The following is a 27168-nucleotide window of genomic DNA, read 5'->3' on the forward strand; positions in this document are numbered from 1 at the left end:
GGGACTATCGGAGGGGAACAGGAAGGTGACAAAGACGGGTAAATGCGGGTCTTATTCTAGTCACCCAGACAGATTCACTGATTACTGTCAGATCCTCAGGAGAGAGAGTCTGACTGGACGTTGTTACTGGGAGGTGGAGTGGAGAGGACAGCAGTTAATGTAGCTTTGCATACAAGAACATCAGTGTTGTGTATGATACACTAGGTCAAATAAAATACTGTTCAAGCAGATAACTGGAAGTAGCACATGGCAACGTTTATTCGAACCGAGAACATCTCTTCTTCTTCACAGGTTTTCGCTCACCTCTCTTGTGCACAGCAAGAGCGCCACCAATGGCGAATTGTTATATTTCGTTTACCTTCAGATTAAACAACCAAACAGCCTCCAACACATAGGAGCATAATCAGACCAAAAGTGTCTAACAATCTTAATCCTGGAGGTTCCATCATTTCTTTGTCTGGAACACCACAATCAGCAGAGCAGGGGATGGGAATGGATGTGCATTTGGATTTAATAACAAATCTTGGGTTTAGATTGTTCCTGTTTGGTCACAACAACATCTGGACCTCCATCTCTGATCCACTTTCCTCCAGACTGGGAGTGAATCTGGATCACAGAGCAGGTCTTCTGTCCTTCTAAGGGTCTCTGAAACCGAAACCATGACTCTCATCCACAGAGTCCAGACCACATTCACCCAGCCGCTGCATGCAGGAGTTGGAGTTCGGATGGTTTTGGGATCTGGAGACTCTGCAAAGTTCCTTAAACCCAGAGAGAATGTTCTTCTGTTTTCTCTTTGATCAGGGTTCATTCATGTCTCTGCTGGTCTGTCCTGTATTTCTCTGGCTTAAATGTAGTTCTCTCTGTGTTTCAGGAGCCATAAAGAATATTACTGCTGATGTTTCCTTTCATTCTTATATGACACAGATATGGAAATCTAGACTTCACTGTGCTCTAGTAGCATTGCTTTAATATTAGTATTGATGTATTTGGATGATCTGGTTTCTCTTCCACTGTTCTGAGGAACAAATGTTGTTCTTGTTGAAATCAGTTATGAATAAAGTAAATTGAACTTGCTTTTGTTTTGTTTTTATTGTGATCCAAAGAAGAAACTGAAACTAACATCAACTTAGAACTGATACTGTTTTCTTCCCAATTATTTAGATTTTAATCAGAAAATGAATATTTGCTGTTTGGTCTGGCTTTCTTTATTATTGCAATAAATTGTGAGTTGTTTCATCTAAAGTCAGAAACATTTCCTTCAGAGTGCCTCATATGATGCTGGAGATCAGACACACACACAGGGACAACAGCAGCAACAATCTGGCCTGAGTTAAAGTTGATCACATTTAGCCTTAAGATCAAGTTCCCAGACTGGAGACAAATATTTACTGACTCACGTTTTCTGTCAGTTTTTCAAACAAGATTGTTGTAATATTAATTTTTGATCACACAGTTGCTTATATTTAATAAATTACTAATATAAAACAGAAAACCTTTGTGTTACGAACAACAGACCGAGTTTTAACAGAACCCGGGGAACAGAGCCGACCCAAACTGCCACTAACAATATGGCGGCGGCGATGACCTGTTTGCTCATCTTCTCTCTCCCCCTTGTGTTTGCGCTTCACCGCCATCTGGTGGCGCTTTTAACGAACTGCAGCTGGTTCGGCGATACGCCCTGCAGACATGTAATGTGTCCCAGCTCTGCCTCCTAAAACCTGGATCTTTACCTCCAACAGAGCTGAAAACACGCCTGATGCGCAGTAAATCACTAATATCGGTTTAGTGTTCGGTTGGGACTTAAAATGGACCCCGGCTGTCATAAAACTGGGCCGTGAGGAGCTTTTTCCTGGCAGACATGGCTGGTTTTTGTCATGTGGTTTGTGAGAAAACCCGTATTGGATCTCTGTGGTCACCTGAGTGAAGAAGCTGAAAAACCCCCACTGATGAGCGGAGTGTCAGCGAATTAGTGGGAGAAAACACGCCGAGTGGGTTTGTAGAAAAATATTCACGAGTATATCCGAACAGAAAGCTCACAATCCGAGAGAAAATCCGTTTTATTCCACAAAAACCCGCAAAAACAGCAACAGGAACAGATTCTGAGCCTTAAAATGGGTTGAATCAGAGTCACGTGGTTACAACAACACAATCTCATGTTTTAGGCATAAAAATGATCAAACAGGGATTAAAAAAATACTGGTTTTATGCCGTCGAGAGGAGCGTAAAGGAGTCCACTCCGCGTCTTATTGGGCGCATTAAGAGTCGCAGTTTTGGCGCAGAAACAGCCGCAGAGCTCTTAGAGGACAGAGAGGACAAAAAGATCCGGTTCCGTGTGTTTTCAGCCAGGATCCGGCTTCTGTTGGCGGTTCCAGCCGCTATAAACCCGTCAGAAGCGGACCGAACCCCGGGCCGCAGCCCCTTCTCGGTCTGCCCGATCACAGCGCCTCCTCAGCGGCCTCCAGCTGCGCACCTGCCCGCTCCGCGGCTCACGTGTCCCGGACTGTCTTCCTCACATGACCCGGGTGTTTGTCCCCGTGATCAGCGCCTCCATCTCCGTCCATCCGAGCTGCTGAAGTTTCTTACATCCTGGGAAGGCTTGATGGAGATGCTGGAGCAGAGCCTGGAGGGCTCGGTGAGGTGAGAGGCGGCTGCTCCGGTTCTTCCTGCCCGCCCTCAGGCGCTCTGCCTCGGCCTTAGTCAGGCTTCTCTCCCGGAGCAGCTCAGCTTTTAAAAACCGATTAAATTCGCTTTTAAGTGATGCTGGATCGGTGTGTGTGTGTGTGTGTGTGTGTGTATGTGTGTGTTTGGGGGGGCATTTGTTAAAACGGAAACCACTAGCAATAAATATTTTTATTTTATTTAAGGGAGAATAAACATAATATTGAGCTGCGTCTATTTTCAGCGCCCTTTGCACAAACTTGATTTCATTGCAGCCCAGCTCCAGATTTGTCCACCTGGTGGCGCTGTGCAACCTCTGCTAATATGTTTTGGAGTTTTTTTGTTGTTCATTTCAGGTTGAAACTGATTCGTCTCTTTTCTTCTTCGTGTTTCAGTCACGCCAAACAGGAAACAGAAGAAGTGGTGCAGCTGCAGGAAGGTGAGCAGCTCCACATGAAACGGCTCATCTGCTGCTTTTCACGCTGAAAACAAGAAAATCTCAAATGTTTCTGGTTTTATTTGGTAAAAACATGAATGCAGTCAGAGTTCACAGCCGGATGGTGTTCCTATTCCTTCTCCTAACACCTCACAGGAGTGTAAATAGTAATTTATAAGACACAAATCTGATTATTTGTCTGTATGAAATCTGAGATCATCTCAAAAAAGTCATTAAATGAATGAAATTTAAAGGATTTCACTTTTGGGGGAAAATATTTGTCATATTTGGGCAACTTACTGAATTCCAGTTTAAAATGTTTAAAATGGGCTGAATAACTGGTGGCCAGATAAAATAATCCACAGGTTACATAATTAAAAGACTGGAATTCATTTTAAAATGTTCTCACAGCAGGAAGAGTTTTGAGTGTTATGTCAATAAATGTAATTAATAATCTCTGTAAACCTGATTATTGCTGCTTAAATGAAAACATGATTAAATATTAATTCATTAAAATCTGATTAAGTGCAGCTCAATGATTAAAATCAGTTTATTATGGAAGTGGTGTCCTTCAGATGCCTGATTGAAAATAGCATCTGTATTTGCCTTGACTGCTGACTGAAGCCACTGCAAAGAAGCTGTTAATATGTTTTAAAATTGTTTTTACAATAAACATCTGGATAAATATTCAGACTGTATCGCTCTACAAACGACCGATACAGTCCAATATCAATGATTGGATTTATATTTTCCAATCATTTCTGTTTGCTGATGAAGCTCCTCCAGCTGAACACTGTGGCCTTCGGCTACAACAAACACAATAAGTGTTCACATACATGCAGTTTTACTCGTCTTAAGTCACATTTCTGCACATCTTTATTTTTATTTATCATATTTTGCACATAGTCTGTCTTTTAATACAGAAATAAACCTGCACAATATTAGAAATACATGAAAAATTAAATAACATTTTAATTAAGAAAATAAATACCTTATTGCATAAAAGTATAACAGCATTACTTTAGTGAATGTTTGATCATCTGTAGCAAAGGATGCAGCTGGAAAATCCTAGCTCAGCTGATGTATTGATTATTTATTGGATTAATATTTTTATTGTAAAAGGTGCTGAATTGATTTACAGAATCTGAAGCAGGTGAAGCTAAAACTGACTCTGATCTACAAAGAAATGCAAAATGTTTATCATTTTTGCTCTGCTGTTTTTTTATTCTGTATATTCCAGTTAACAATTAATTGATCATTAAATTAGCTGATGATTATTTCAATAATCAATTAATCTGCTTAATCATGTCAGTCCTAGATCAGAACACATTTCTAATGACAGAACAGGATTTTTATGTTGTGTGTGTTATAAACTGTTTTTCTTAATCTTGTCTTTTATGTGTATATTTTTAACACTTCTTGATTCTGCTGTGATCCTACGAACCTTGATGCTGAATTGTGTGACGATAAAAGATATTTCTGTTCTGTTCCAACATGGCGGCTCACTGCATCCTGGTGTCGGTGTGAGGAACATTCACACCTGAACACTGTGTGGAGAATGAACTCGTTCTGAACTCGTTGTTTCTGCAGGAGAAGCTGTCGGGACGGATGGACAGTCGGCGGTCACCATCACCAGCGTCCCCCAGGCTGCCTTCACCGACCACGGCGTTCAGTACCAGTTCCGCACCGAGAACAACGGCGGACAGGTCAGGCGGACGGGTTTCGGTTTTCTGTTTTTGCAGCAGACTGGAGAACAGACGGTTCTCGTTTGCAGAACCACAGATTAACTCTGCGCTCCGTCTGCAGGTGACCTATCGGGTGGTTCAGGTAACCGAGGATCAGCTGGAAGCGACGGCGGAGGCGACCGGCGCCGTCAGCGTCGTCTCCGCCGCTGCGTTTGCTGGAGCTCCTCAAGCCGTGGCTCAGGTGGGTCCAGAAACGACCCAGACGGCCATTACAGTGTTCTGGATCAGAGGTTCTTCTAGAAGGACCTTGGTTCCTTCAGGAACTCATTTTCATCAGAGCTAGTTAAAAAGCTAGCTGCGCTAACCCTAAAGCGCTAACCATCAGGAGGAGAAGTATCTGTTTTCAGATTCCTGTACAAGAATATTCTGGAAGAATATGATATCTGTTTTACATCGATTCTTTTTATTATTTGTAATGGAAAAATGTGACCTTAGTGATCCAGAACGATTATATGTTGTTAACTGTTTTATTATTTATGATAAATATCAAATTTACACCTCCAAACATCTGGAACAAAAACCTAATTTCCAGATTTTTTTATCTTCAATTATATATTGAACTCTATATGAAATCCTTCAAATCAAGTTTAAATACTAAAGCCATTAAAATTCTACGAATAATTTAATTTTGACATTATGGTTTATATTTTGTTCTATGTTTTAGTTTCTTGTTTTAAATGAAGTTAGTCAGAGAGAATGAAACACGAGGAAAGGAAATGGAAATGCTGTGTAAACAGTCTTTAGCCCCTTCAAAATAAGAGCATGAGCATAACTGGCTAACTCCTAGAAGAAACTTCGACACAGATGTTATTCAACTGAAAGTTTTCTAGTTAACTTAGGGAGAGACAAGTGCACTAAATATTTTTTAAAGTTAGCAAAATGCAAAGCTAATAGTTAGCTGTGCTATTAGCAGCCCCCCGCTGCACATTTATTTAAACCCAGAAGATCCCAGTCAGGCTAACAGATGTTCAGGTTTTAGCTCCAACCAGCTGATTCCCAGAGAGCTAAAGATGGCCGACCTGCTGGACGTTACCGGAGGATTATTTCTGGAGAACATTCCTGGCTGTCCTGACCTCCTCCTTCCTGTGACTTCCAGGCGGTTATCCAGAACTCCTTCAGTAACGGAGGCAGTCCAGGTGGGGACGCCGTTGGAGGAGAAACGCGTTTCGCTTATTTTCCCGCAGCCGCCGTCACCGACGGAACGGCGGTGTCGGTCCAGGGCGCCGACCCGGCCATCACCCAGGCAGGCGGCCAGTTTTACGTCATGATGAGTCCGTCGGAGGTTCTGCAGACGGCCAGTCCTCGCACCATCGCACCCAGAACGCACACCTACACCACGTGAGTAACCTTCCCTCTTCCATCGCTCCCAGAAACATCACAGAAGGTCAAAAGGTCATGAGGCCAGCATTTGAAACTAACGTCTAAGGTGACATTCCCAGGTCCATCCAGGTGAAAATATCAGGTGTCATTTTATTTTCCTTCATCCTGACGGTGAAACAGCTCTGGTTCCAGAGTTAGAGAAGTCAGGATTGGTTGCAGTTCAGGCCTCCCACCACCAGGCGTCGCCCTCGTGCGGCTTCAGGAGCTGCAGGTTTCCTCTCTGACCCGGTTTCCTGTGTCTGCAGGAAGGTCGAAGGTCCGCGGGCCCCCAGAGACGAGAGGCGACGAGCTCAGCACAACGAAGGTTCGTCACTTTTGCTCCACGGAACAATTCCTGAACTTTTCTCCCAGTTTGGATGTAAATTAAAGCAAAAAAATATTCATCCTCCTCCAACTTTTTTTTACATTTCCTCTTGTTCCAACCAGAGATTTTAAAATATTTACTAGGATTTTAAGAGAAAGACCAACACAAAGTAGAGCTTAGCAGTGAAGTGGAAGAAAACTGAACCAAGGTTTATGCGGGTCGGTCCTTGATATTCTTGAAAATCCTTGGAGGTTTGGAAAGTGCTTGATATTTGTAGTAAAGTGCAACCTAAGCTTTGATTAAAAGCCCGAATGTGGAAAGTGTTATTTACAGCTGAAAGATTATAAGTTTTTTTTTCTTCCCCCATCTGAAGTTAAATTGGACCAAATTTCTCTTATTTCAGGTCAGTTAATGCTAAACCTAATTACCAAAATTATTTCTATTTGCTAAATGCCAGAAAACGTTTCAGATTTCTTTGTAACTTCCTTGGACCAGTATTGTGTGAAATTTAAAATGTAGTGTGTGAAAAATATATTTTTTTACCTTGTCCCTGTTGTAGAATGTGGAATATTATCTCAAGATATTTATAACAGTAACAATATGATAATATAGTGAATTAAAACTTTGTTTAGTTCATTTGTTTTGTTCTTATTGCCTAAGTGGAGCTGAAAACATTTAAAAACTTACCATAAAAGTCCAGTTTTCAGATGAAAGTGGTTTTTCTGCGTTTCATTTGTAAATCCAGATTCTGGAGGAAGAGTGGAAAGAAACAAAGTGAAGTTTCCATTATGTATTATTATTTCACATTATGCTGAAAACATTAGTTTTCTCTTGTTCTAACCCAAAGAGCCATTTCTGCTCTCAGTCCACCGATGGAAACCCGGTTAGAGCCTCAAACTGAAGGAAACTCATTTTTTTAACAACCAGTTTTATTTGTATTTATAAGTTTTAGAATCAAGAAAAAAAATAAAACTTTTGAGAGATTAGAGAACTAATACATTTTCTTCAATGCAATATTATCTGTGGAAAATGATTTACTATAAAAAAGCAAATTTTCCAAACTAACAAGAAGATGTATCAAAATTTCTCCCTGAAAAACAGACAAACTTGCATTTGTTATATTTATATTTAAAAACAGGAGCCCAGCATCAGCCCAACCCAAAGCATGATGTGTGTTACTGTGGGAATGTGGTGCTCAGGAATAAATATTAAAAACCTCTGCACTAAGTTGTGTTGGTCTGTCACATAAAATCCCAACAAAACCGACTGAAGATTGTCATTGTGACCGAATTTCACAACCAAAGGCGAGATGCACCAATCTATGTTTTACCGGTGCCGATATCTGAGGTTTAGAATCAGCTGATACAGAAACTTAATTACAAATTTATTCACCAACTCTGCACCAGTACGTCACACTTAAATACACCAATATCATCGCTTGTTTGGTCAAACGTGTAAAAAGGTCATTTCATTTATTTAGCACATTTCCAGCAACAAGTCAGTTCAAAATGCTTTAAACAACTTTCATTTGTTCAGTCTGTGAAATGTGGAGAATAACAGCCAATTTAAAATCAATAACAAAGAATCTGAAACTGTAGGTTGACTGTGTTGGTCAAACGTGAAAATAAACAAACCTTTGAAATGGTTAAAAAGTGCAACTATAAAGTAAAATAAATAATAGAATTAGACTGAATAGATCTGCTGTGATGGATGGGGCACATTGATCTAGAATTTTGTTCAATATTGGGATTGATATAGATATAAATATCGGATCAGTGCATCTCTATAATAATCTGTAACTGAAGTTAAAGGTTCCCTCTTTTTGTTGCAGTGGAGAGAAGAAGACGAGACAAGATCAACAACTGGATCGTCACGCTGTCGAAGCTGATCCCGGACTGCAGCGTGGACACCAGAACCGGAGCGGTGAGTCCGCCGGCGCCGTCCGGGTCGGCGCTGACCCGGCCGGCGTTTCTAACGATGCGTGTGAATCTGTGTGTCGCTCAGAGCAAAGGAGGCATCCTGTCGAAGGCCTGCGACTACATCCGGGAGCTGCGGCAGAACAACCAGCGGCTGCAGGACGGCTACAAGGAGGTGGAGCGGGTGGAGATGGACAACGAGCTGCTCAGGCAACAGGTGACCCTGGAACCAGCTCAATCAGGGGTCAAAAGGTCACAGGGTCCAAATCCAGTTCAGCTTCATTCACAGCAGAATCCACAAGTTCACATACATCGTGTTCCTCGTTCTCTGAAGTCAAATCAGACCAAACTTTTCTTGTTCCAGTTCAGATTCAGAAAAATGATTTTCATTTGAGAATTTAGTTGCTCGCTGTTTGGTAGCATTAGACCAATTACAAATATTGCTGGGCGATTAATTAACAGAAGTTATTGTGATAAACGATAATATTGTTGTTCTGAGACCATTTTCCAGTAATATAATGGTAAATGCAGAATAATGCAAGAACTCATTCTCAAAGATCAATTCTGGAAGACATGTTAAATATCCCAAATAAATAAACAGAAATGACAAATAAAATGAATTATGAGCAAAATTATCCTCCAAAGAAAACAAAGTGCTAGTTGAGACCAAAGACAAACTGAAGACTTTTGTTATCCAGTTTCAAAATCATGCAAATGGAAATTATTGAATCATTTAAACCAGGGGTCTCAAACTCAGTTTACCCGGGGGCCGCTGGAGGTAGAGTCTGGGTGAGACTGGGCCGCATTCACACACACGGTCTCCTCAGCCGAACCTTTCTGATTGCCTATTACCATATTTGGCCGTAGTCAGGCGCTGTAACAGCCGTAATTGTGTAGTGTCTCTTTAAGATACTCTAGTATTGCTAATGATGTCAGAAGTATGCGCCACGGCTTCTCTGTAGAGAGCGTGGGAGAAACGTGCTAGCCGGACATGTTAGCTCCCTAACTTTTTAGTAATGTTCCGGGTTGTTTGGACGCTGCTCAATTTTCATGTCTGATAATATAGCAGCCGTTCAACCGGCTTTGTAAGGTTGGTGAAGAGCGTATTTATTAAAGGACAACACTGGGGAATTCCCAGTACCAGTGTGGTTGGGAGTTTTGGACCGTCCTGACGAATCTGCCGCCTCCTCTCCTCCCTTAAACACAACCCAAGCGTTACAGCGCCTAACCTTAATTACGTTACACTGATCAGCAACTTCCGGGTCCAGACTGGATGCTGAAGCAGTGAAGCGGGAGCGGCCGCGGAAATTGCGCATGTACGGCATGCAAATAATGACAAATAGAAAATGCAAATAGGCCCGGCCGATGTCCTGCCCCCGAGAGCAATATACTCCACCGTGATTGGTAAGTTCGTTCAGCTCCGCACACAACACTGAAAAGTGCCAATTATATCAAACTCGCGGGCCGCACTAACAATAAACTTTCATATTAAGGCGGGGGCCACAAACTATCGTCCCGAGGGCCACAGTTGGCCCGCAGGCTGCGAGTTTGAGACCCCTGATTTAAACCTATCATGTAATTGATTGATTTATTGTAACAGGCCTTTGCATGTTTTTACTCTGCCAGGCACCAGAACCTGATTATCCACATGAAAATTTTGTACGTTCTTTACAAATCGTGTAAACATTGATTGCATGCGGCTGTGAAGTTCCTCCATGGTGTATAAACTCTTCATGTTCGCCGAGTAATGATTATGTCATAATGAGATCAGAGGCAGCTTGTTCACATCGTCTGACATGTTTCCATTCTCATTCCCCCGTCAACCCCACGGCAGCCATTTTGTCCATGTGTCTTTCTCATTGGTCAGGGGTGTCAATATATTTTCTTTCTGCTGGTCTCGAAGCCATGGTTCATCTTGCCTACCAAGATGGCGCCAGTCACTCCTGGTTCAGACGTTTTGCGTCAGGCCTACAGAAACTTCAGATCATCTTAATGAGGAGGTGGCTGAGAGTTTTGGTGTTTGGTTTCAGATGGAGGAGCTGAAGAACGAGAACGCTCTGCTCCGAGCTCAGCTGCAGCAGCACGGCGTGGAGGTCAACGGGGACGAGACGCCACAGTGAGCGCTGGACCCCGCAGCGTCAACACGACCCCCTTCATCCCCGGTGGACCTGAGCCGGACCCGGAGCGGGGACGGCGCCGCCTCCTGCCCCGACAGCTCTTCACCTGCGCACGGCTCCCAACCTCCTCATCTCGGCTTCTTCCTGCACTCCGGCCTCCTCGCGTGCGAAGCTACTGGTCATGACCTGAACGTTGAGACGCCGCTGGACTCTGACCGGGCCGCTGGACTCTGACCGGGCCACTGGACTCGGACCGGGCCGCTGGACTCGGACGCAGTTGAAGGCTTTTACTTTTAGATTTTTTTGTTGTTGACGTAGCTCAGGTAACGGGACGCGGAGAACCTCTGTAGGAAGTTGGGTTTAGTCCCCGTTGGATGAAGTGTACAGAAACTGATCTCAGAGACAATTTTTAGCATTTCTGCTCTGTCTGCTGGGCATTAACTGATGCTGTTAGTAGAACCTCGCCTTGGGGAACCAGAACCGGCGGGTTTTTGCTGTGCGATCTGGGATCAGCTCCTCCAACCGTACTGACGACTAGCGAGCTTCTGTTTACACTGAAAGTCACGGCGACTTGGACGCAGAACCAGTGGCATGACTAATCCTGACACAATAAAACAGACGTATTTATGTCTGACTGAATTTCTCTCCAAGTTTTCAGGAAAAATACAATATGATCACCGTCTGGCTTGCCGTTGGGCTGAAGATGACCTTTGACCCATTCCTATGTTGATGGACAGCAACAGTTGCTTCTCTGAGGTCATTGCTGATGTCTTTCCCTCTTGGTGTTGCATTACATGAAACCTTTGAATTAATTTTATTAGGAAACTAATTATTTACTTTAAGTTTTGGTTCAGTAAGTCCAACATAAACATGAAAAACAGCATTTTTATATTATTCATGTAATTGCTGTCTGATTGTAGACTGCACTTTCATTTTAATTTAGTTTATTTATATAACACCAATTCACAATAAATGTCATCTCAGTGCACTTTACAACAATCCAATCATACTTTCTTTCCAATGAATCCGAGTCATCAGTCTGTGTGTTATTTTCAGTTTGTTATTGAAATTGGTTTTGAAAAGTTTTCTAATTCTCCTGGTTGAACACACAGCGACAGTAGAGAGGAAAATTCACCTTTAACAGGAAGAAACTTCTAGCAGAACCGGAACCAGGCTCAGTGTTGGCGGCCATCTTTCACGACCGACTTGGGTTTTGATTAAACAGATCTGATGCACAGAAAAACACAAAAGCAGAATCAGTCCACAGTAAAGAATTTAACATCTAACTCAAAAATGCAGAAAGATGCAATCAGAGATTAAACTGAATCTTGAATTTTAAAAAGTGTTTAATCACTTGATAACTTCCAGTCCATCATTGTGATATCTGTAGAAAACGTATTTGTAAATGGTGAATCTAAACAATATGTCACCGGTTAGCATTTGCCAAATTTGGCCAAATAAAATCCTCCCGAGGCCCGCAAACGGCCCGAAGGCCAGACATTGAACACCTGTTGGTTAGACCGGATGTCTAACATAGCATAGCCATCTACAGATTAGCTTGTAACCGTGTTCCAGAGCTAATGTCGGCGCCTCTCCAGAAGTGAATGGTCCATAAGACCCAAACTGACCGAACATGGGTCTTATTCTATAGTCGCTCGATTTTTGGTCTCATAAACGGATTTAAATAATTTACCGGCGTCATGGCGTCTCTCTGTGTCGGTGCGTTGCCTGGAGACGGCTCCCGCTCCTGTGGTCGTTGCTATAGAAACGCCGGAACGCGCCGACGACGGGTCAGAACCTTCTGGAACGAAGGTGAGTTAAAACCCATAAAAATGAGCCTTTTGGGTTAAAGTTTAGAACCGAATCAGGTTCTGTGTTACTGTAGAACTCCGGGGAAGGTTTGGACTCAGACAGGTAAAGTTCTGATGGTACAATTGACTTTAGAAAGTTGATAACTTATTTATTATGTGAAATATTTTAGATATTTTTTTGCTCCATGTACAGTACCAGTGATTGGACATCAGAAATCAGTTTTTGTTTATGGTTGGAGTTTACATTGACAAGTTGCTGTAAAAAAAAGTGATCAGATGAAAAATAGTTAATTTTAAACTTAAAAACTAACCTAATCCAAGAAACATTTTGTTTTGTTCAATTCAAAAGGGATCTGGTAACAGTTCATATTTATAGTTATCTCTGATTTTGAACAGTAAACCTGCTTCAAAACAGAGCTGATGAAAATATTTGTGTCATATCAGATTCACATTTTACCAATATTATAGTCATCAATCAAACAAAAACTTGACAGAGAGAGGTTCTCTGGACTAAAGGTTTGGAGAACCGCCATCTTAATCAGCTTTAAGTAGAGCACATTTCAGCACAAAGGTAGTTCAAGTGATTTAGGTCACAAAAACACGAGAATAAAAACATTCAGACAAAAACTTTATGAAAAGTCAGAGATCAGGTTTCCACCAGTGCAGTTTTCTCAGAAATGGCAGTAGTGAGGTGGAGACCTTTAGGAACAATGTTAAGGAAGGTGCAGACAGGCTGCATTGAGGAACTTCAGTATCTAAAGGCTCCACATGCAGAGAGTTTTTCGGGATGCTAATATTTCAGGGTTTCTCCAGGTCTGGAGTCCGCACCCTGCAGCAGGATGTCTGCTCTATCCTGGAAGCCCAGCCTGCGGCACAGCGTGTCAGAGTGGCTCAGCAACAACCAGCAGCTGGCCGCCACCGCGCAACACGAGCGACACGTTTCCCACCAGGTCCGGCAGGAGGGCCGGACGCTGCGCAACGAGACCCACTGCAAGGTGGGACGTCCAGGCTGAGTCCGGACTGCCGAGAACATCTGAGGAAACTCGGCTCATTTTAAACATTTAGCATATAGTTCATTCCTTTTTGTATTTTTTACTTTGATCAGTTTTATGGAGTCTAGTTTGTAAAGATGCAGACAAAACCCAGTCATACCTTATTAATAATACATCAAACTCACATTATGCTCTTAAATGTTCATGACAGCCTATAAAATATGGGAGCTCATTTTTCAGTCGTCTTTTCACCTTGTTATTCATTTATAAATGTCAATTTCAAGCTACATACTGTATTTAATTAGCATGTTAAATATTTATGTTCAAGCTAAATTTGTAGGTGTTAAGTTAAATTTATAGCCTACTAAATATGTAATTTGCTAACTGATTATTTAAATAACTAAATATTTAGTATCCAGGTAGAAAGCTAATATTTAATTTGGAGCTAAATATTTAAATCAGAGTAAAATATTTAGCTTGTTAATTAAGTATTTAGTTTGAAACTAATGTAAATGAATAACACTGAGAAAATATCGTTTTGAAAAATTAACTCCCATTTTTTCTCTTATGACAGGTTGAATAAGATTATTACACATTTAATTGTGTAATTTGACAATCACCGCCACAGACAATGACTGAAGTCAGAGCTACAGGTTCCTCCTGGAGTCCAAACAAGCTGCATGTTTGACCCTGTGACGGCCTGCTGGCGGCCAGAGCTTCAGTTCATTTGCTGGATTTTGTTGAATCATGGAGCTTCTCTTGCAGTAAACGATCAAATCGCTTTTCCTCTGCATGTGCAGACGGTGTGGGATGAGGGCGACACGTCTCGCAGGCTCAGCGATCGGATCTGGGACGTTTCCCGGTGGAGAGACGTCCTGGAAATCTGCGCACAGAAAGTGGACGAGGAGATGGAGGCTCTGACTCTGGTGATGGGATCAGAAACGATTCTCAGGTTTTGTTCCCACATGTTTCTCATCATTCTGCGTTTCTGTGCCGTTCCAGTCCAAAGAGCGGAGCGAGCTGGCCCTGGCCGCCACCTCCGTCCCCCTGGAGGTCACCAACGAGTGCCTGACGCTGAGGGAGGGTCGGCGCGGCTACGAGCTGGTCAGCGACCCGGTGGAGGAGCAGCTGAAGCAGGAGGTGGAGCTGATCGAAGGCGTGCAGCAGCGTCTGCAGCGCAGCGTCGACCAGGCCTTCGAGCAGCTGGGGTGAGTTCTGCTGAGGATCCAGCGCCACGCCGACCCGACTCCTCCCTCCGACTGACTCTCTTCGCTCTGCTGCACAGCATCCTGCAGGAGATCAGACACCAGCTGACCTCTGACCTCCAGAACAAGATGGAAGCTCTGGACATCGACACATCCTGCCTGGCCCTCACAATAAAGTCACAGAGCATCTCCCTGAAGACGAACCCGACCCGGATACCGTCAGGGTAAACCAGAAGGGTCATGCTAGTCCTGAAACGGTTCTTGGTCCCTAATCTCCATTTCACCAGCTTGGTGTTATCCTTGACGGCCGTTTGAAGCTCCAGCTCTGCTGCTGTTTGAAGGATTTTGAGACAGTTGTTCAGGCTTTTAATGCAACTTGGTTGGATTAATGAAACTCTTTATATAAAAGGTTTAGATCAGCATAATTTCCAGTTTTAAGATGAAATGAGAGCACTAATCCTGTCGCAGAAAGCAATAAATCCACTGCATGATAAATTTAAACTAACTCAATACCTACTTGCATGATTTATTGTTTTTCTCTTTCTAAAAGAGAAAAACTTTCTTGGCGTTTTGGTCTCAACCTTTTTTTAAGAACAATTTTGTTTACAGACTTCATAATTTATTTTATTTGTTGTTTATTTTGGATATTTAAAAATGTCTTCCAATTTCAGAGGTAAATTTTCTTTAGAAGTTTATTGATCTTTAAAAATGTGTACTTGTATTATTAGGCCATTATTACTGTATCACCTGAAAATGGTCTCAAAACAACAATATCATCGTTTATTGTAATAACTTCTGGGACAATTTATCATGCAGGAAATCTGTTATGGTGACAGGCCTACATACAGTAGTGTTGACCTCCTACTGGTATCCTGATGAAATCATTTCAAAGTTTTATTGCCAGTTATTAGAACTTTAATTGGCTTCGCTCCACTTCTTATTTGAAAGATACGTTACCATCTACATTCTCCAGCCAGATCTTTAAGGTCAAGCGATGAAAACGTCCCTCGGTTCAGATTCGCGCCTTTTCTGTATCGACTCCAAATTTATGGAATAATCTGCCTTTGACTTTAGGTCTGCTCAAGGCCTAAATGATCTTAAAGTGCTTCTTAAGACCCATTTTTATTCTACGGCATTTAAATTTCGGATTTATTGTTATTGTTGTAAGTTCTTTTATCAGAAATAGTGTACTTATTGAAGTCTGTACAGCACTTTGGTGCAGCTTGTGCATTTTACATTTAACACTGAGAACTCTCCCTGGTTCAACATTTCTAAAGCTGACCTGATGAAATGTCCTCATGGTTGCAGTTCCTCCTCCCCCCAGCAGTGGGCCCAGTTCAGCCAGTATAACGTGGCGCGAGCCCGCGAGGCCGTCCTCGTTTCCCAGCAAATGAGGGAGAACATGAGCCTCAGCAGAGCGCAGGTGGGTGAGATGCACACGCTCCAGTCGGCTGAAGCTGGTGCAGAAAACATTTTGATGTTCAGCAACTTACTCCTTACACACAGCAGGGGGCGCTCTAGACAGAGTGGAGAGCACTAGATCAGATTTACAAAGTGTTTACCTGATTGTGGTTTAAATGATTGTGTATTAATGTGACAGACTGACACAAAGCAGAGCGTTAGATTATTTACTCTGCTGCAGCAGATAATTGAATAGTTCAGTAAAATCTTTCAGGCAGATTCAAGAACATGACTTGGTGTAGTTGCTTCCTGAAGTTTCTTTTTAGGATCAAAACCAGCTGAAAAATTCAAGATGGCCATCAATGAATTAATCGATCACTGATTATAACTTAGTTTTATTTAACTGTCATTGCACAAAGATAACAGTGAAACAGGAGAACGGGTTGTGCTCTGATCATTTACGGTTCTGTTTGCTTTTTGTAGGTCCAGAATGAGTTGGAGGCTCAGCGCCGAGCCGCAGAGTTCGCTCTCCGTAAGCGGAAGCACCACGAGGAGCAGGCCAGAGATGAGCTGCAGTGGCAAATCAAAACCGTACGAAAACAAACAGGAAAGTAACATTTTTAACCATCCAGATGTTCCTGATGTGCTCCTGTTCTTCTGCTCAGACTGAGGATGAAATGGCAGCCATGGAGGGCGACATCCGTGGGCTGGACGCAGACCTGCAGGCCAAGATGGCCTCCCTGAAGCTGGCTCACACCCGGCTGGAGGCCAGGACCCGCAGGTCCGGCATGGATCTGTGCCGTGACGAGGTCCGTGAAGCCCGGCTCGCTGGCCACTCTCTGGGAAACCTCTAAAGCTTTCCCTGCTGTTTGTTTCCAGGTGCAGCACGGCCTCGTTGCTGAGGTCCAGCAGCTGGAATCCACCATCCAGGCCCTGAAGCAGAAGCTGTCAGACGCTCAGTGAGTCCAGTAGATGAGTGTTGCAGCACAAATTCTTTAAGTTTACCAATAAGTATCACAAGAGCCGTTTTTGGACCTCGGTACCTGAGTTAGCGTCGTCTTGCCTCTCAGACTCTCTCTGCAGAAGATGACGCTCCACCACAGCTGCATGTGCCAGGATCTCTCCAGAAAGCAGGAAGCCCTGTCTCTGGAAGAGCGCAGCATGCAGTGCAGGACCCGCATCACGTCTCAGTCCGGCTCCGACCGGACCGCGGTGCCGCTGGTTCCGCTCGTGAACTCCAGCGGGAGGAGCAACCTTCAGCTGCTGGCCCAGTGAGCAGACACCTCCACTCCAGTCCAGATCTGCGCCGGTCGGCTTGGCAACACGGCGGAGTAGCTCTCTTACTTTCACTCAGTTTTTATTTTTCCATTTTTGAAATTAGCTTCTTTTTTTTGTGGATAATGGTTCCTTCTGGTTTTGGATGCTGTGCACCTGGATTGATTTTTGATAATACTTTGCTAATTTGTTCTGATGCGTAACCATAGCAACAAGGTGGTTTACAACCGGGAGCTGCTGATTAACATGGCAAAAGCTGAAATAATACCACAACTGAAGACAAAATCCCAGAGGATTTGAAAAGGAGACGTCGGGCGTGCTGTGGTGGCGTAGGGGACAGCGAGACCCACATTTGGAGGCCTTGAGTCCTCGAAGCGGCTGTCGCGGGTTTGATTCCCGGACCCGACGATATTTGCCGCATGTCTTCCCCCCTTTCCTGTCAGCCTACTTTCATATAAGGGACACTAGAGCCCACAAAAGACCCCCTGGAGGCGAGGGAAAAAAAGAAAAGAAAAGGAGACGTCACAGATGCAGTGCAGGAGCAAAGAGGAGAGAGAGGAGGAGGAAGTTCAAATCATCTCTATCGTCCATCACAATGGGCAACCTGACACTGTTGGCTAACAAGATGGATGAAGCCCTGACAAGGACTCAGAGTATAGGAAATGCAGTGCAGTGTGTTTTACTGAGGCACGGCTGCAGCGTCACATCCCAGACTCAAACGTCTCTGGCAGCTTTCCACAGAGATTTACAGAGCAGGAAAAGAGAAGGAGGTGGATTAGCAGTGCTAATCAACAACAAATGGTGTCACCAGGACGTGTTTCTGTGAAGTGTCATCTCCCTGTCCAGACACTGACCTCTTGGCAGTACGTCTCCGTTCATATTATTTTCCAACAGAGATCTGTTTTACACTAATATCAAGGGTTCATACATCTCATAATGAAGACCTTTTCTGGGAAAATCAGATCACAACCTTGTTTTTCTGTGCTCAGATTATAAAGAACTTGTGCAGAGACTAAAGAAAATGGCTGCAACAAAGTGGCTATAGGAAGGTGAAGAAGCCCTGAAGGGACGAGGCAACAGACTGGATTGCTCTTTGCCAGCCACATGGAAACGACATCAATGTCATGACTGAGTGTGTGACTGACGTTATAAACTTCTGTGTGGACAACACCATCCCCACCAGAACAGTGCTTCCCTAAGGACAAACTCTGGATCACCAATAAACTAAAGGAACAATCGTCTCGTCTTGTATGTGAAGGAAACAAAAGACGGATTGTAGAAAGATTGTAGATTTCAGGAGAAACAGGGTTAGATCGACATGTGGAACCTCTGGAGATGATGGTTCGAAGAAGGATTTTTCATTGAATCTACTAAGAAATGTTCCCTAGAAATTGTGTGAAAATATCCTGCAAGATCCAGAAATCCACCCTGGACATTGTGGCAAGTCTCAGGTCGTTGGTGGACATGGACCAGGCTTTCATATCAGTTATTTAATGTTTTGGACCATGCTTACATACCATAACATATTTCAGAACATTTTGAAAAACATTGAAAGTCCTTTTAGAAGCCTGGAGAACCATTGATCAGGAAGATATTGCCAATTGAAAGGAAAAGCATCAACATGTGACAAACTGGAGGTTTTGGACATTTTTGATTATTCTATAAATATTCTCTAAGAAGTGATTTAATTGCCTTATTTTTCTCAGATTTATTCCACCGGCATATGTTTATTTAAAATTCAGAGTTGAGCACGCTCACTCTCTGTCTTGTCAACCGTTCTGTTTAATGACTGTTTGGCTTTGTCATAGTGTTCGACTGTCGCTGATAGAGGCATAAAGCCTGCGATAAGAAGGTGAACTTTGACTCTGCTCCAGATAAATAATGTGGTAAACATGGTCATCACCTCAATAAATCCCATAAATCTCACCTGCGTCTGCATCAGGGATGCATTGTTGTCCATCTGTAGGGTGAAGATCATTGAAAATAGTGAAGCAAGGAAATTTGTTCTGTTTAATCCCCAAAAATCATTTTTGCTTGTGTTTGGGAGCTTAAATTGATCTGTTCCTCAGAGATTATCAGGGAAAGGAATAGGAGTTGTTGCAATTGATTGTAACCATTAGAAGAAAGGGAACCATACCGAGAACCAATCTGCTGAACCCAACCAACATTAAAGCAACTATTAGTCTGGAGTCCTGTCAGGAGGCCGGCTCGGTTCTCTAGCAAACACCTCCTGTTGTGATTGCTTTCAGGGAAAAACATTTCCTGGTATCTCAGGTTCCCTCTAATAAAAGGCCTCAGAGATTTTCTGCTCCATTTTCTTTACCAAAAGCTTCCAACGTGACCGTCACAGGAACTTTCTCTCTGTCATAAAACTGTTAGAGCAACTTTGCGCCACAAACACGTCTCTCTGTCCAAGGGGCCAACCTCCTGTCATCGACCATCACCGAGGCCACGTTTACTGCTTTACTGCCCGGCCCTCCAGGCCACTCTGACAGCATGGGTTTCCTAACCGCTCAGATTATTCTGAATCATTTCACTTAAGGGCCCAGATGCTACCTGTCTGTTGGCCTTTGCTGAGAGGGTGATTAAGGCAGGCTGGTGTGGGGTAAATGCGCCATACTTCTGCCTGAGTGGCTGCGTCTCCTTATCTGTCATCATGTCGTGTGCACCTCGCCCCCAACGCGCCCACTTTGTGGCCACCGCCTCCTTTGTTGCTGTTGTCACCCGACTGTGGAGCTTTTACTTCTGCGTCAGAGTTGAGTGTGCACCATGGAGGAAGAGCTCGGCCCGCCCTCCATCGCTGACCAGCAGAACGTGAGCGGAGACGACACCAGGATGGATGTCCAGGTGGTCTGCTTGGCTTAGATGCTCCTGTTTGATCGGTCATGGTAAACCGAGAGAAATCTTGGTTCTTCAGCAGACTCGTCTAAAGCGATGGATCTTACAGTCTTAGACTGCGTTGCTCTTTCAGTTTACAGCTTCACCTTTCTCCTGGGACTTCCTGCCAACCTGCTCGTCTTCTTCGTGTACATCCGTAAGGCTCGCAAACACGGTGCCACGCCCAACGTGGTCTACGCCCTTAACCTGTGTCTGGCCAACTTGGCACTCATAGCCTGGATGCCCATAAAGGTTCTAGAGACGGTACTGAAGGACTGGAGGCTGCCACCACCCTTATGCCCGGTTTACAGCTTCTTCCTCTACTCCTCTCTGTATGTTAGCTGCCTCTTCATCACTGCTGTCACAATTGGGCGATACCTCAGCATCGCTTACCCCATCATCTACAAGATATACCGCCGTGCCAGACTGTCCTGCTACATCTGCGTCGCCTTGTGGGCATTGGTGATGGTACACCTTGGGATTGGCCTGATGGCTGAAGGGGGGGCTTATTTCATCGGTGTCCAGGATGAAGTCTCTACCTGTTACGAACATTTCAACGCAACGCAGCTGAAGATCCTGCTTCCTCTTCGCTTGGAGATGGCCCTCGTCTTGTTCATTTTGCCTCTGATTGTCACTTCCTTTTGCACGCTGCGCTGCGTCACTCTGGTGTGGCGCTCAAATTTGCCTCCTTTGGGCAAGAGAAGAGTCCTGGTAGTGGCCCTGTCCACATTGGCCGTATTTGTGATCTGCTACGCCCCCTACAACTCCTCGCACATCGTAGGATTTGTTCAGCAGGAAAGCGTTAAATGGAGGACAACAGCAATCCTGACGAGCTCCTGCAATGTCTTCCTGGAGCCAGTGGTGATGCTGATGCTTTCACCTGGTGTGTCGAGGGGCTTCCTGGGAAGAATCTGTGGCCGGCAGAGTCACTTCAGGTGGAGCGATGGGTGTCGACATCGAGCGAAAGCCACCAGCGGGTTTGCAAATACCAAGGTTCCACCCATAACATCTGCCAAGATGCGGGCGGAGGCCGAGGTGACGAGAGAAAGTCAAGGATGCGACGGCGAACCAAACAAATCCACCATCTTTCATATCCATGTCTGAACCAGCACAGTTTTGGGAACTTTATTGTTCCCAGTCATGTTTCTTGTAGCTTTCAACCAAATGTTTCTGTGGATGAAAGAAACTGGTGAACATGACAGAGTGAGGACTCATGAATTCACCAGTTTTCCTCATGTCAACGTTTTTACCATGACTCTTTTATTCCCTGAGAGCAACAAACTATTATTCCTCAGGAACGTATCTTTAGGATGGATTTAAAGTTGAATTTCTACTTACATGAAGTCTTTTTTTAAAGCAGTGGCGTCATTTGATCATGAGGCAAACTGATCTGTTTGTCGTCCAACTAGCAGTTACTGAAATATTCATTTCTCTTTTATAACTGATCTAATAAAACAACCTTAATTAAGTCAAATTTCAAAGATTTAATTACAATTTAATGTCTAAAACCAATTAGTTCCATTAATATAAAAATAAATGTTTCTCAATCATTAGACAAAGTTTTTCTCAGAAACCTTGTTTGTGTTTGGACTATTGTTGGATTCCCAGAGTAAACAGGAAGGATTTTTAAAAACTTTTTTACTTGAACTGGATGTTTTCTGTACAGCCCCTTAATGCTTTATTTTTACAACTGATGCATTAAAAATTAACTGAATTAAATGAAATTAACTCTTTTATATGTGTTGTCTTCTTTTTGATCCAAATAAAAGCTGATGCTGGATTAGTTTATATCGTCTTACTTTAGCTAAGCATTAATTATCGTGTTGTTTCATTTTTATCTTAGCTTGGTTTGTCTTATTTGATCTACACTAAGATTGTTGTACTTTAGTTCATTTTTATTTGACCTCAGTTGAGTTTTCTAGGATTACGGTATCTTACTTAATAATAGTTTATCTGAACTTGAGCTTAGTTCACTTTATTTCATTTTGTGTGCAATAGCTTAGCATTGTTTTGTCAAAGTTGACTTTGTTTAATTTTACTTTAGTTTTCTATACTCTCTTTATGAATGTCTTAAATTATCCTACATATTGCTTTGCTTATTATGTAGAGCTTTAGTCTCACCAACTTTGATCCAAAGATTGTAATTAAATTTGTTTCTTACCTGTTTTGACTGATTAGCTTTTAGTTTACTTTAACATCCCATTAGTTTGTTTTTTAAACTTAGTTTATACTAGCTTATTTTTATTTAATTTGCTGTATTGTGACATAATTTAGTTTATTTTGTTGATTAACATAATTTCACTTTCTTACTTTTTCTAGGTATAATCGATTATATTTTATCTTTGATTATTTAGCTTATACTGTAGCTTAGCTCATTTACTTTAGTTTTATAAAGTAAATGTGTCATGAAGAGCTCGGGCCTCGGGGGCGTCGACGGAGGAGGTCCGGCGGGCGGCACGGTGGGCGTCGAAGGAGGAGCAGGGGTCCGACAGATGGCGATGAGGAGTCTCTGGCGGAACTAGGGGTGACGAGGAGTCTCTGGCGGAACTAGGGGTGACGAGGAGGCACTAGGGGGCTCAAGACGACCAATTATAGGGGCGGAAAATGCCACCAGCCGTGCTGCCTGCCTGGAAGCCCATCACCAACGTGTAGGGTCCATGTTGATGTTCTTTCCTTTTTTGCATTCCTCACCTTAGTTACGTTGGTCGGGTCCTTCTGTAATGAAGTGCGGTTGTAGAGGTGGTGAGGAAAACACAGAGGACCCAGGCTGAAAGTGAAATAAGGATGATTTAATGATGAAAAAAGGCACAAAATAATACAAACGTCCAGGCAGCACAGATGAGCAGAAAGCTAAGGCTCAGAACTGGTAGCGACTGGAAAAATCAAATGTGACACGACGGAACTGACAGACTGGTACGACTCATACGACTCGACCCGACCGAGACACAGAGACACAGGTGGTATTAAATACACAAAGGGTAAACAGAACGAAACACACCGGGGAACAATCAAGGGGTAGACAGGACAACACGAGTCTCCGTGAAACCCAAAATAAACACAGAAAAACTCAAATCAACACAAAGAAAACCCAAATCCTTACAAAATGAGCTAAACTTTGTAATTTAGCCTTTTCTTTTTGCTTAGTTCATTTTATCTTAGTTTTTCTAGGCTTGGTTAATCTTTTTTATCTTTGTTTCTGAGCTTGCTAAATATCTAGCTAGCTCAAAGCTAAATATTTAGCATGCTAACTAAATATTTAATTTGGAGCTAAACATTTAGCCTGGAAACTGAAAACGTAGTTTGTTGACATTTTGCTTGCAAACTAAATATGTAGTTTGGAGCTAAATGCTTAGTTACCCTCATTTGGTTTATCTAATTTTCCCATAATTTGCCTAATCTTTTAATTTTGAGCAATTGAACTAATCCTTCTTTTTTTTAGTTTGGCTCAGTTTAATTAGTTTTTTATATTTAGGCCAGATTTGCTCGGTTTCCACCAAAGATTTCAAAATATTTTGAAGCAATAAAAGTACAAAATAAAAAATAAATAAATAATACATCAGCAAATGCATTTTATATTGCAGTTCAGTAGTTTAGACAGTTAACCCAAACTGGACCCACATGTGCAAACAGTGATTTCCAGCCAATATTGACTGCAGCTGTAGGTGTAACCTGAGAAGTTTGCCCCCTAGTGGTCACCAAAGTTGCCTCCTCTCCATCTCCCAGTCACTTTCACACGACCGCATCCTATGATGAACTGCGTCACGCCTGTCCTCGCCTCGGTTGCTGGGAGACCATGTTTAGAGAACAAACTGCATCCTGAAGTTTATTAAATTTCCGCAGTTGAAGCATATTAAGCAGCGTCTTGCGTTTCAATGAAACACTCGGACTCCTGAAGCTGGAGACGGCGAACGAAGGGATGGAAAATTTGGATCTTCAACCCTGATCCAGGTAAAAACATCCTGAGCATCTCTTCTTGTTTTATGACTGAGCTGCAACACCTGGCTGTTTTAAGGAGTGAAGCTGAAAAAGACGAGGAGTTGAAGCATCTAGAGAAATCTCTCCTCTATGTCTGGTTTCAGTTCTTCTGAACTTTCTTGTGAAAACTAGAAGTCCAGCACAGATTTGAGTCTGTTTGGAAGAGAGCAATGGAGGGTTTTATTTTGATCAAAGTTTTACCTTTTCTAAATGAAACATTAATATTTCTCCAACTTACAACCAATGAAAGCAGGAGAACCAGGAAGCTTCTGAACCGTTTTGCTGTTTTTGTCGACTGAACATTTTGTGCAACCTGTCACAATAACTCATTTTAAAAACTGTTCTAAACAATATTGTTGTGCCGAGATAATTTTTCAACTAATAACATTATTTTAACTAATGCTTCATTAAACAAAATATTGAAAAAACAAAACTAAGATTATGATGAAAATTTTAAGATCAAAAAATGTATGAGATTAAAGTTTTTTTTAAATTTTTGACATTTTTCTCCGAGGCTCTCACAGCGCCCCCTGGCGGACCATATGTTGAAAAACACGATCCTAAATGATCATGTCTGTATATTTTGTCTCTTTTTCAGCTTCTAGATCCGATCGGCCGCCATGTTGTATCGTCTCTGAGCGCGAATCCGACCCGTTCGGCCGCCATGTTGTACAACCACCTGTTGCTCTCCGTCTACATCCTCACCTTCCTGATGGGGGTTCCCGCCAACATCCTGTCCTTCATCACCCTCTGCCGGAAGATGTGTCGCAAGGCGGCGCCCATCGACGTCCTCCTCCTCAACCTCACCATCTCCGACCTGATCTTTCTGGCCTTCCTGCCCTTCAAAATGAAGGAGGCCTACGACGGCTTGAAGTGGCTGCTGCCCTACTCGCTGTGCCCGCTCACCGGCTTCATCTTCTACGTCACCATCTACAACAGCACGCTGCTGCTCACCGCCGTCAGCGTGGAGCGCTACCTGGGCGTGGCCTTCCCGCTCAGGTACGCCGTGTGCCGCCGGCCGCGCTACGCCGTCTGGGCCTGCTTCACCTTCTGGCTGGTGACGTCATGCAACCTCAGCATCGTCTACGTCATGCCGTACTCCCAGTGGAACTACGGCGGCAACGCCAGCCCTCCCACCACCTGCTACCTGGACTTCTCAGAGGCCGACCTCAGCATCCTGCTGCGCGTGCGCCTGGAGCTCTTCCTCGTGCTCTTCTGCGTCCCCTTCATCATCAGCTGCTTCTGCTACGTCAACTTCATCCTCATCCTCTCCCGCCTGCCCAACATCAGCCGGCGGCGGCGGCTGCGGTGCATCGGCCTGGCCTTCGGGACGCTGGTGGTGTTCACCATCTGCTTCGGGCCGTACAACGCCTCCCACGTGGTGGGATTCGTCCACGGCGACAGCCAGGAGTGGCGGAACCTGGCGCTGATATCCAGCACCCTCAACGCCTGTCTGGACCCGTTTATCTTCTACCTGTCGTCAGCGGCGGTCCGCAGCGCTATAAACCGCTGCTTCCGGAGGGTCACGGCCAAGATGCACATTCTGGGGTGTGGAGGGCCTCCGCAACGCAAACCGCAGAGTGGGGAACGGTTCCGGGAAGAAGTTCCGCCCTGAAGAACCCGACATCAGGCGGAAGATGTTCTGCCAGCTGTTATTAGACCGTGAGATGATTCTGTTCTGTGGAACTGATCGGAAAACTCTGGTGGTTTAACGTTTTAATTTAGCATTTCGATTAATTAATTACATCGATTTATGTAACACAATTAATCGCTTTTTTATAATTACAAAAGTTCCGGGCTGGAACCTTTGTATTCACGCGTTTCTGGGGCGCCCATAAATGTGACGTACAGCTGCTAAAAATAGCAACGGAAGCTGCTTCTCTCAGCCGACTGGGGTTTAATTCCCGTTTCTAAGACGATTTCATTGGACGCTGGGAAAGAAAATTGTTGTGTTCAAGTTATGCTAAAAGTAGTTAGCCTGTCAGCAAAGCCAAAAATAGCATCTGAATGTTAAACATGTTGCTAATGCTAATGTCAGAGGCCATTGAAGGTCCATGAATGATCAGGACTTCCTGAAACTCTGGAAAGTTGAGTGGATAGAACAGATTAAAAACTATAAATATCTTTGTTGAGTTTATATGTCTACTTATTTAATTATTTAGTAAATGTTGCTTATTTTTTCAATATATGATTTTTGATTAATTGCCATTACAAATCCTTAATTTAACTTGATTAAAAATTGTAATCGATTTCCATCACCAGTTTGAATACATTTCTGCTGAAACCTGAAACATTTCCATCAAGCTGTTGTTTCTGGGCAATGTTAGTTTTTAAAGACTTCATCTCTTCCTTATCTAAAAAGTCTTTATGCTCCATTAAAATACAAGCGTAGAGCCTACAGGTACTTCCATGATTAGCTAGCACCACAATATGCATATTGGGCATTGTGATATATTGTGCAGCCTGATTTTGTTCCTTATAAAAAGTGTATCCGATGTATTTGTGTTTAACTCTATCAGTTATAAACCTTGATTCAGAAAAGCTCCAGATGAAAATAAAGACAAAATGTATGAAGCTAAATTGGTGCCATAAAGTTTAACAATAAACACATAAATTGAATAAATGCAACATCTGGTCATATTTGAGTTGTCGTGTGACTGACAATTCAAATATGATTCCACTACTACTCAGTGGTAGTTGTTATTGTGTCTTGTCTCTATGCTGTAACTGTGAAGTAATTTCCCTGCTGGGATGAATAAAGTACTTCTATTCTATTCTATTCTATTCTATACTTCTTGTCATCTGCACCAAACAGGGACAGAAGGTTAAGATGGAAAAAAAACCTCTTGAATCTGAAATTTCAGTTTCACATTTAGGTTGTTTTCCCACCTGATAGTCCAGTCAACTCGGTTTGATTGGGAACCAAAACAGCAACATTTGTTCCTTCTCCCGCTGCTGTGGTTCTGAGTTGGATTTTAAGCTCCTCAGGGAGCAGCAGTGATTGGTTCTGGATCCAGAACCAGCTGCCAGAACCTTCCCCAGCTCTAATTGAATCCCCGTCAGGACAGTAAACATG

General features: G+C 43.2%; 4 protein-coding genes across 4 annotated transcripts; all 4 read left to right on the forward strand.

Annotated features, from left to right (window-relative positions):
- The first annotated feature begins 1684 nt into the window (after positions 1-1684).
- usf2 (upstream transcription factor 2, c-fos interacting) lies at positions 1685-11549 on the forward strand. Its single transcript, XM_032581465.1, has 9 exons — positions 1685-2637; positions 3054-3097; positions 4685-4800; positions 4901-5020; positions 5936-6177; positions 6465-6523; positions 8355-8446; positions 8528-8656; positions 10470-11549. The coding sequence occupies exons 1-9, from the start codon at positions 2171-2173 to the stop codon at positions 10557-10559; spliced, it is 1359 nt and encodes a 452-aa protein (XP_032437356.1). The 5' UTR covers positions 1685-2170; the 3' UTR covers positions 10560-11549.
- A 783-nt stretch (positions 11550-12332) lies between these two features.
- tekt2 (tektin 2 (testicular)) lies at positions 12333-17609 on the forward strand. Its single transcript, XM_032581467.1, has 10 exons — positions 12333-12368; positions 13181-13362; positions 14160-14285; positions 14362-14567; positions 14645-14788; positions 15873-15987; positions 16449-16556; positions 16631-16774; positions 16845-16924; positions 17036-17609. The coding sequence occupies exons 2-10, from the start codon at positions 13207-13209 to the stop codon at positions 17238-17240; spliced, it is 1284 nt and encodes a 427-aa protein (XP_032437358.1). The 5' UTR covers positions 12333-12368; positions 13181-13206; the 3' UTR covers positions 17241-17609.
- A 58-nt stretch (positions 17610-17667) lies between these two features.
- LOC116730652 (free fatty acid receptor 3) lies at positions 17668-21853 on the forward strand. Its single transcript, XM_032580010.1, has one exon. It carries the CDS (start codon positions 20175-20177, stop codon positions 21219-21221), a length of 1047 nt encoding a protein of 348 aa, XP_032435901.1. The 5' UTR covers positions 17668-20174; the 3' UTR covers positions 21222-21853.
- Positions 21854-24701: 2848 nt separating this feature from the next.
- LOC116731740 (free fatty acid receptor 3-like) lies at positions 24702-26702 on the forward strand. The gene has a single exon (XM_032581574.1). It carries the CDS (start codon positions 24757-24759, stop codon positions 25705-25707), a length of 951 nt encoding a protein of 316 aa, XP_032437465.1. The 5' UTR covers positions 24702-24756; the 3' UTR covers positions 25708-26702.
- Positions 26703-27168: the final 466 nt, after the last annotated feature.

The sequence above is a fragment of the Xiphophorus hellerii genome, chromosome 13 (assembly GCF_003331165.1).
Source record: "Xiphophorus hellerii strain 12219 chromosome 13, Xiphophorus_hellerii-4.1, whole genome shotgun sequence".
NCBI lineage: Eukaryota > Metazoa > Chordata > Actinopteri > Cyprinodontiformes > Poeciliidae > Xiphophorus > Xiphophorus hellerii.

Excerpts from the sequence above, each read along its gene's own strand:
- usf2 (XM_032581465.1), top strand. The coding sequence starts at position 2,171 with ATGATCAAACAGGGATTAAAAAAATACTGGTTTTATGCCGTCGAGAGG. Across the intron at positions 4,801-4,900 it reads CCGAGAACAACGGCGGACAG|GTGACCTATCGGGTGGTTCA; the intron begins GTCAGGCGGACG and ends CTCCGTCTGCAG. Across the intron at positions 8,447-8,527 it reads TGGACACCAGAACCGGAGCG|AGCAAAGGAGGCATCCTGTC; the intron begins GTGAGTCCGCCG and ends TGTGTCGCTCAG.
- LOC116730652 (XM_032580010.1), top strand. The coding sequence starts at position 20,175 with ATGGATCTTACAGTCTTAGACTGCGTTGCTCTTTCAGTTTACAGCTTC.
- tekt2 (XM_032581467.1), top strand. The coding sequence starts at position 13,207 with ATGTCTGCTCTATCCTGGAAGCCCAGCCTGCGGCACAGCGTGTCAGAG. Across the intron at positions 14,789-15,872 it reads CCGACCCGGATACCGTCAGG|TTCCTCCTCCCCCCAGCAGT; the intron begins GTAAACCAGAAG and ends TCATGGTTGCAG. Across the intron at positions 16,925-17,035 it reads CAGAAGCTGTCAGACGCTCA|ACTCTCTCTGCAGAAGATGA; the intron begins GTGAGTCCAGTA and ends CTTGCCTCTCAG.
- LOC116731740 (XM_032581574.1), top strand. The coding sequence starts at position 24,757 with ATGTTGTACAACCACCTGTTGCTCTCCGTCTACATCCTCACCTTCCTG.